The sequence below is a fragment of the Diadema antillarum genome, unplaced genomic scaffold (assembly GCF_040938485.1).
Source record: "Diadema antillarum isolate AM-2024a unplaced genomic scaffold, OU_Dant_1.0 scf00000110, whole genome shotgun sequence".
Taxonomy (NCBI): Eukaryota; Metazoa; Echinodermata; class Echinoidea; order Diadematoida; family Diadematidae; genus Diadema; species Diadema antillarum.
This window is the reverse complement of record NW_027270999.1, coordinates 1854569-1864320: the sequence shown is the minus strand read 5'-3', so window position 1 is coordinate 1864320 and position 9752 is coordinate 1854569. Positions and strand designations below refer to the sequence as shown.

Below are 9752 nucleotides of genomic sequence, written 5' to 3'. Positions count from 1 at the left end.
CGCGATACAATAGAGGATGGAAGGGGACTGTCACTTCTTTACCATTTTTATTTTGAAAACAAAAAATCAGGGAAAACTGGGGGAAATCCCAAGAGGAAATCACAAAACTCACTTTTCCGTTTGTATTAACAGAATAACGGGGGTGGGCTAGGCCCTGCCATGGACCCTTGACTCCCAGCGATCCCCTCCGGCACGCAGCCCCCCTCCCCCCCCCCCCCCAAAAAAAAAAAAAAACACACACAAAAAAAAACACAAAACAAACAAAACAAAACAAAAAAAACAAAAAAAAAGAAAAAAAATGAACCGCAGCTCCTGTTTATGTCTCCTTAACAGAAAACCCATAATTTTGATTAATTCTATCAAAAATCGATACTGCACTTTCTTTTTCCTTAAGAAATTGCAAATACATTTGTTTTGATCTTAAATTGCTAATATCAATTGTTTTCCCTCCTATAATAAAATTAATTTCCAAAATATCTTTTTCTTTCATATTTCTCCTCCAACCCATCGGTATATTTTCATAAATACATCTAAACAAAAAATATCTTTAACTCCTAAACCTAAATCTCTAAAATATCTATCACATTTCAGTTCACCATTATTTCCCCTGGGTTTCTTTTTTTTTGGGGGGGGGGATCTTAAACATCATCGATTGAGGCAGAATCGATCACTCTTTGAGGAAGGCTATTCCAAACGGACACCAATTGACTGCTTAAAAAACAGTAATGATAATGACAATATAACAAACATGAGGAAACATTTCGATTTAGACCCTTTGGAATTTGGTAATAAAGCAATAATTAGTTAGGTAGGCCTAATGAAAAATACTGTAATCGTGAAATGATTAACCAGGGAGGTGCACCTCGCTGGATTAACTAACTGTGGTTCATGGTTTTTCATGTTTTCTCACTACATACGTACCAACTACCAGTATAGACATCACTGACAGGGAATTTATAAAGAAAACGATAAGTGTAATTTCTTAATCTGTATGGGGAAAATGGGGTGGGGTGCTGTGGATCCCTGCTTCAGGGATCGAGGTGCACGTGAGTCACCTCCCAGTACATGCTCAGTGAATATATATTTTTTCACTATCTTAGACGGCTAGGGGTCTTGAAGGAGGATGACATAATCTGAATCATTCATTCCCCGACGACGACCACATGCAACAGACTCAGTGTGACGATCACGGAAACTTGCAGTGAACTGACCCACCGTCGCGTAGTTTCGAGTTTTTACCACAGATTTACTCCGTATTCTTGATTCCACCATCATGGGTAATGACGAGGACCATATCAGGAAGATAGGAGCAGTCCTGAATGATGAAAATCAGCAGCTATCGGAAAGATTTCGTGCTCTGTTCACGCTGAAAAATCTCGGAGAAACAGCTGCTGTTGAGTGCATAGGGCAGTCGTTTTCGGACTCGTCTGCCCTGCTCAAACACGAAAGTGCATATTGTTTAGGACAAATGCAAAATAAAGAGGCCATTCCGATCCTTACTAGTGTGCTACGAGATGTGGGACAGGAGACTATCGTCAGACATGAAGCTGGTAAGACTTAAAAACAATTCAGTTCGATAGGTGATGGTGTACTTTGTAGTGCTTGTGGCAGTGGTAGTTGCGATCTGCGCGATTGTGTAGTCCCAGACGCTTCGTTTTGTGTTAGGAGTTTTCCAAATGGGAAGATATAGACCCTTGCTGGCCCTCGACCCTCATCTCACTCATATAGCTCATAGGCGTTCTGTCACTTCTACATCACATACATGATCACGATGATGCAGCCGGACGCGATCTGCACCCCACCACGTCGCTGTCCAGTCAACCCATGATTATGAATGTGCCTCGCCTGCCTGCGCAGTGAAGCGAAGGGAAGGCGGTTATCTCAACTGTCGAGCTGTCATTCTAGCAGCAAATGTTTCAATGTTTCAACTTTCAGTGATGATGTTGCCTGTCAGACTACCATTTGTCACTTGTGTGTGCACGTGCAGATGCAGTGATCGAGTTAGGAGTGGTTGTATGTGAAAAGCATTTAGATGTACATGTTTAAAATTGGAGTAGATGGTGTATGATCCCTAGACAGAGTAGAAAAAAAAAATGTGTGCATGGAGAGAGAGGTGGGGGTGGTAACGGGGATGGGGTGAACCACTTCACATGTGTTTATTGAAGTCAACTGATCGATCAACCACTTTGACAGGTTCTTAACAAATCTGTGTACTTTTTACTAGCTGATGACTATCATAAAAATTTCAAACCAATCTTAATGGAGATATTTAAATATGATAGCATGATCATGTTCAAAATTTTCATCAGTTTTTAACATTTTGATGATGATTTTTCAGAAATACCTTTCACTGATATGAAAATTTGTAGGTTTTTGTTTGTTTGTTTGTTTGTTATTTGTGTTTGTTTTGGTTTTTTACAAACGTAATTATAATTTGCAGTGCTTTCACAGTTCATATTTCTACTGTTGTACATATTTGTGGCATTGCAAGTGACCAGGGACAGGCAGATGAGTTCATGCAATCAGTTCATGCTAGGCACTAAACATCATGTATACTTTGTACTTTCTCATTCCAAACAGGAGAAGCATTAGGAGCAATTGGATCCCCAGACTGTTTAGATGTGTTGAAAGAATATGAGGCTGACTCAATACAGGAGGTAAAATTGTGCGTTGTCAATTTACTTAAAGTTGGTATTATGACTGGTTCTGAACTCTGGTCTGCCTTTATCCACTTTGAAAATTGCTTTTCAAAGGTGGTCTGTTTGTTCCACAAGTTTTTCTATGCACCACTTGATTTAACCAGTTGACTCACATGAACAGTACAAATTTGACTAGATCTTGCTGTATAGTAAATCAATTTCCTCCTCTAAAGTGTCCATGCTACATAAAGTTTGATTATCTTGCAACTGTTGCAAGAGGTTTTACGTCCTTGAAGTTTTTGGTAACTTTTTTTCAACTGTACATGTACAATGTGCATTTACTTTTGTCCTCTTTCATCATTTACAAACATGGAATCATGTCAATATGCATTTTCATATCCAGAGTCATGGAAGCAAGACAGACAAATATTCCAATGACAGATCTGATATGTTGATGTGTACCATGTACTAGTAGATGGTTGGAGGCAGTCATAGTTTCACAATAAGGAAAACATGTTCTCCTTCAGCTTTTAATATTAAGGACACAGTCTGTACCTGTATTTTTTTGCAATAACTGTTCACTCAGTAATTGTTTTCTTTTTTTTTGTATATAATACAGATTGCTGAAACATGCCAATTAGCAATCCAACGGATACAGTGGCTAAGGAGTGAAGACCGAACGCTAGAGGAGTCCAAGCTGAAGGCAAACCCATTCAGTTCAGTGGACCCCGCCCCGCCCGCAGTGGAGACGGGTGTGGAGGAGCTGAGAAAGACTCTGGTAGATCCAAGCAGGAGTCTGTTTGAGAGGTACAGGGCTATGTTTGCCCTCAGGAATCGCAATGATGAGGAGTCGGTGATCGCCCTAGCTGATGGTGAGTTTTCATCATCTTTCCTGTGTTGTTCTTCATGTGGCAGTGCATATGAATGTCCTGGACCATGTATCTCCCTTGTGTTTATTATTATAGTCAGAATATCAGATAATAATTCAGTAGACAAGGTTGAAAGCTGTAATCAAAGTCACTTTGCACCTTTATTCACGAGATTAGCCAAATTATATTTGATGGTGTCAGGCAGTTCTTTTCAATAAGAATTAGTTTGTCAAACTACCAAATGTTGATAAAGAGCCAGATGATACATTGATACATGCACTTCAAGCACTGCACAGAGCATAATTACTACATGTAGATAGGGGTATTGACAGAAATACTGATGTTTTACATTGTAAGAATAACAGTTTTGAGAATAAAAACTCAAATGAAAAAAAAAAAAAGAGGTAACTCTGGATTTTATAAAATGTGGAAAAATATTCTGTATGTTATGTTTTTGCATTAACAAGTGTAATACAGTTGTCTTGAAATGTGTGAGTACAGTGTCAGAATTGTTTTAACCACTGACTCCACAACCTCTGCCATCCCCTTAGGCTTGAAGTGCACCGACAGTGCCCTCTTCCGTCATGAGATTGCCTATGTCCTGGGTCAGATGCAGCACGAGGCCAGCATCCCTCACCTACAGGCACAGCTCGCCATGGCAACGGAGGACCCCATGGTGAGGCATGAATGTGCAGAGGCTTTGGGTTCAGTGGCTGGACCAAGGTCCTCTGAGATGCTACAAGGCTACCTGGAGGACAAGGAACGTGTTGTGAGGGAGAGCTGCATCATTGCCTTGGACATGTGTGAGCATGAGAACAGTGAAGAATTCCAGTATGCCAACACCCTCAAGAAGCTAGAGGCAGAAACAAAGACTGCACCAAAACAAATTGAGTTATAGCAAGACAGTTGTTCAACATCGCAGGACAATTGATACCTATAAAATCAAACACATACTCATCAAATAGATAATTGGCATAAATTATAAATTGATGCAAAGTGAAATTGAAACATACAATTCAAATCTCAATCATTGTTTGAAAGTCCTTTTAAACCTTCCCATCTGAAGGAAATGGGTGAGTATTGAAAGTGTCATATCATTCTCCTGAAATGTTTAACTGAGAGCCTAAGTATATCACCATGATTGCGTGAACCTGGATAGATTGATAGTCATATGTTTTAGACACAAACAAGTGTTATAATCTTTTGATGATTTTATAACCATAGCAAGAAAAAAGAGAAAAGTAAACTACGAGGTACTGTGTGATACTCAAGAGTTGCTCTTTCCTGCTTGGAAAGTGAAATATTCCCTCGTGTTAAATACTTTTTAAGCATTTAACTACATGATGTATTTCATAATTGAAACATGATAGACAATTTTGCATTGGTTCAGAGGTAACTGAAAATCCCGGTGACAAAAAATAAAAACAACAACAACAACAACAACAAACAGTGTTCAAGGAGCAAAGTTGGCAATTTTGACCTTGAAGACTATAATATGAATGTCAAATACATATTCCATTTATATTGCAGGAAGCAGCACTATGTTGTCTTGTTAGTTTATGAATGCCAGTCTTGCATATTTGCAAAATGAAACCTTTACAAAGTGTATGACACATACAGTTTACTTTTACTTTTCACTTTTAATACCATGAGGAAATATTTCATCAGGACTTCACCAAACCTCAATGATTTCAGTAATTTGCCTTCTAGTTATCCGGTTAAAGACGAGTCCCGAGTATACTCCTACTCAGGCAGGTGTCTATGGGAGATGCGTGTTGTAGCAAAATCAGCCTGTCTGCCATGGGTTAATAGTGCACGTTCTATCATTTGCCTATTGTCAATCCGTCTCCATCTGAGATCCTGATCATTTATGTACAGTATATCCCTTGCATGTTTGACCCAGGTGAAACAAACTAATCATTATCAAGAGAGATGGTAACCTAATCATTCGTGCTTCTCAGTTTTAATACTCATGTAAGAGCTCCTTGTTGAACCTGATTTTGTGTTACATTTATGGAGTTACAGTGGACTCCCGTTATAACGAAATCGTCGGGTCCGGCAGTTTCCTTTCATTATAACTGAACAATTAACAATAAAAATATTTAGAGTGGATAATGTTTACTTTGTTGTAACCGGAATTTCGTTATAATCATGTTTGTTGTAACGGAAGTGCACTGTACTTTGTTGTACTCCATCCATTATGTCTTGAAACTTGTCCCTGAAGCTCTTTGAGCTAACAAATGCAAATTATTATCATGATTAATATGAATAATAAATACATGTGTATTCTAATTTCCTTGTGTGTAATGTATGTGTTTATGTGTTGAGCTAGCATATATAAAAGCTTGCATATAAATGTTTTGTTATTGTATGAATACGAATACACATATGATGTAATTATGTACATTATATATTATAGACTGCAGGAGACATTGTTTCTGTTGACGCTAGTGTTATCTCTTTCTGAGTATTTAATATCAGAGAAGGGAACTAATACAGTGGAAACTCGATATAACGAGATGGTCGGGACCGAGTCATTTTCCTCGTTATAGCCGATATCTCGTTATATCAGTAGGCATAAAAGAAGGCATAAAATAATGACATTAATTTGCACATGTGGGACTACCCATCATATTTCAATCAATACTGAAAACTTGATATTGTGTGTGAGGGAATTACTCACCTTTATGGGTAAGAAGATGTTTTTGCCAAGAATGTGTTTCTTATTAATTGTAGATGTTTGAATTTGTAAATTTATATAGCTTGCGATTGTATCAAGATCGTCTGTGGATTGGTATGTGCATGGTTATCGTATGGGTGTGTGTTGTGTGGAAAGCTTGAATATGATCTGCACAATGCTGTGTGTGTATGTGACACATTCTGTATGTACATTATGACTGCGTGTGTGTGAAGACGGGGAATTCCCTTAGTAGAAGGCCAATCACAGCATCAGATTGCCTCACACCTGCCAAACATCATGATGATGTCATGTATACATATGGCCGTCCCACCACATTTTCTGCATGTATCAGTGTGCGTGCACACACACACTTCACACGTACAACATGCAGTGCTAGCTGGAGTGCATTGAAGAAAATGATTATGTGTGTACAAGACAGTTTTTGGCGCATCAAGCTTTACAATCTCGGAAGATGATAGCACAGGCGAAGTAAAGCTTTACCGAAGGCACTTTGCTTTACCTCGCTATAGCAGGTTTGATTTACTATGTTTTTCTTTGTTTGAAAGTCACAACATTTATCTCGTTATAGCAGTTATTTCGTTATAGCCGATCTCGCTATAAGAGTAGCATTTTACATAGACTTGTGTGGAAGGAAATTTGGGACCGAGAAAATTTCCTCGTTATAACCGATATCTCGTTATAGCAGTGTTCGTTATACCGAGTTTCCCCTGTACTTGGTTTTCCAGGGTCTCCTTTTGGGAGAGCAAATTTTTATTGCATTTTATCATATTCAGGAAAAAATGTGTAAAGATGGTCACATCAAATTCAAAGTGCAAACAGCTGAACGGGGAGTGGTGTTTGAGATGAGTTTATTCACCCCTTTTTAGATTTTATACTAAGTATCTAGAATCTTTCTGAAAAAGGGCAAATATAACAAAGTTATGTCAATACTCAACTGAATCACTCGATATGGCTGTTAGTGCAAATGCGTGTAGTACATGGACAATGTATTTGCAGTCTAAATGTACTCTTCTTAAATTGGACTACATTGTCATACCATCACTGATAGAGTTGAGGTTCTGACAAGTTGCTGGTGAAATGTAATTTGAGGTGATTTACAAGAGACAAAGTATGTTCCCTCCAACCTATCATGCAGTGATGTTTGAATACTGTGTAGTAGAACACACAACACACACACACACACACAAAAAAAAAAACAAACAAACAAAACATAATGAGAGTGACATTATAGAGAAGAGGATAATAGGTACATGTATACATCCCTCGAGTTTTAGTAGAGATGGCTGCTTAACGTCTGCTTTGTAAGGAGAGAGAGATGCTGACCGAAGAAAGACATAGAGACCAGTTATGATATGGAATGTAATGGAAATGCACATCAATAATGTGTTTACAAGACAGAATATAAATTGCACAAAACAAGTTACAATTGTATTTAGTTTGATCATAGTGAAAAACCAAACAGACATCCGTAACGTCATACTCGGATTCTATGTGAATATCAAACACGCAAACACCCGTGCACATTACCAAATAATCACTAGGGAAAGGAACACGAAAAAATATGTCCTTTGGAATTGCAGGGAATTTTGCAACAACCGAGTCACAGCTTTACAGCTTATAAGTTGTACACTGCCCTCTGCGACGTATGATCAGTAAGATAAGAAACAGTAAATGTACATGTATGTACATTGTAGTTCGAACACCCGGGTAGAGCACTCCCAGGCGGTGAGCTGGGCGTCGCACAAATATGCCTTATCTGTGTCGAGCGTTGAGAGTCAAATGGGAAGAACGAATACATTGTACTCGTAAATTGTCAAGTTAAGTAATCAACTGATAATATTAACACTGGAATATGAACATTCACTTAATTCAAATATTCATTTCTGTAGATATAGCACTCGTTAAAATACTCATAGGTAGCGGCTGTTAGTGGCCACGCGACTGAGATAATTATCATCAGTCTATAATAGTCATTTGCGTGCCTTATGCCCAGTAGACCGAGAGTACAATATGCTTGAATTGCAGTTTGATTAGATCTACGTACAGTTACACGTCTAAATGGTTGTTTTAGAGAATGAGTGGGTGGGAGTGCAAATAAAGAATGTCGCTGGAAACAGTAATGTTTAGGCATGAAGAACCTGCCATTTTGTGAATTGGTTTTACTCTCAGAGGAAGGTGAAACACTCGTGGACAAATATAATCCAGTGTAAGATGACTTTTACAGTAGGCGAATATATTCCTATAAGATTATGACCATTTCTCTCCCTTTAATGTGTTTATTCTCTTAGTTGAGAGACATAAATGTACATTATTCATTCTCATTGCGCCACAAGTATCAAAATATATTTCGCACCATTTTACACTTTCTTGAGTATCGTGAAAATATGGCACAGCTGTATACACATTTCGAAAATTTATAAATGAAACAAGGAAAATACCGGGAACTTATGTCGATATTATTAACATAAGTAGCTGTGAGCGCTCAATCTCATTTTTTTTCCAATTCCCCGGCCATCCCGACAGCTTTTTATGTTTCAAAATTTTGTCTCACCAAAAAGTACAGGATCATCAACGTAAAAGTGACTACGGCTGGGGTGACTCGAGTCGGCCAATACTCGATATGCGTTCTGCTGTTATCAAAGATGTTCTAAAATATGACTGTCTCCCCAGTTCTCTCATTGATCTGACTGCCACGATTTGTTTTGGGGCAGTAAAACTTGCACCGAGTTAAAGGTCCTGCATGTTTACCTTTGGAAGCAGTAAAAAAAAAAATTCAAGATATCATATTTGATGCATATGTATAGATTAGTTGTGTCATAAAACATCCTACCATATAAACATTTTGAAATAAAGCCGAAAATATAAGGAGATATCACTGTTTTTCTCAATAAACCATAACTGTTGACGGTTTAGTCTGGAAACATTTTTATTATAACAATTGTTCACATTTTGTGTATTTAACAAAACTTAGCACCAATTAAACTGATTCAGTTTTTTTTTTTTTTTTTTGCATTGGTTGTTCCTACACATTTTAGAACTATTTTTGAAGCACTAATGCTGGGTGTTTGTTTCATCTGCAAATGGTATTTTTATGCCTTTAAGATGGCTAAGGAGACATTCTGATGAATGAATTATTTTCATACCAGAAGGACCCGGACTGAAACTCAATCGGTCGTGTCAAAAGCAAACCAGTTGTGCTCGAGAAAAGAATGGAGTCAAATATTCTAGGAACTACGTCACAATAAAACCCGTGGGCAGACACTGCTATTGTTAGTTCCATCGCAGGCTGAACGAAGTTGAATTCATTCCAGCGTGCCTCCAACAATAGGCCGGACAGACGTCGACAATAGACACAAAATAGGTGCGACCTGTGGGGATGGTGTTTTCGTTTCATCGCCTCGAATCGTATGTTGGTTTGCACTCATCTTTGGGATTTTTAAACGCACTTGAATTACATACTTCGTACCCTCCGTCACAATCATGTAGCCAACTGTTCTTCGACACTCCGTATAGGCGTGCCCACATGGCGTAACAAGCTTCCGC

The 9752-nt window shown here is 38.3% G+C and overlaps 1 protein-coding gene across 1 annotated transcript; it reads left to right on the top strand.

Moving 5' to 3' along the window:
• Nucleotides 1–1186: 1186 nt before the first annotated feature.
• LOC139719439 (deoxyhypusine hydroxylase-like) lies at nt 1187–4406 on the top strand. Its single transcript, XM_071630853.1, has 4 exons — nt 1187–1550; nt 2581–2657; nt 3259–3511; nt 4060–4406. Exons 1-4 carry the CDS (start codon nt 1274–1276, stop codon nt 4404–4406), a joined length of 954 nt encoding a protein of 317 aa, XP_071486954.1. The 5' UTR covers nt 1187–1273.
• The last annotated feature ends 5346 nt before the right edge of the window (nt 4407–9752 follow it).

Excerpts from the sequence above, each read along its gene's own strand:
- LOC139719439 (XM_071630853.1), top strand. The coding sequence starts at position 1,274 with ATGGGTAATGACGAGGACCATATCAGGAAGATAGGAGCAGTCCTGAAT. Across the intron at positions 2,658-3,258 it reads AGGCTGACTCAATACAGGAG|ATTGCTGAAACATGCCAATT; the intron begins GTAAAATTGTGC and ends TATATAATACAG. Across the intron at positions 3,512-4,059 it reads GGTGATCGCCCTAGCTGATG|GCTTGAAGTGCACCGACAGT; the intron begins GTGAGTTTTCAT and ends CCATCCCCTTAG.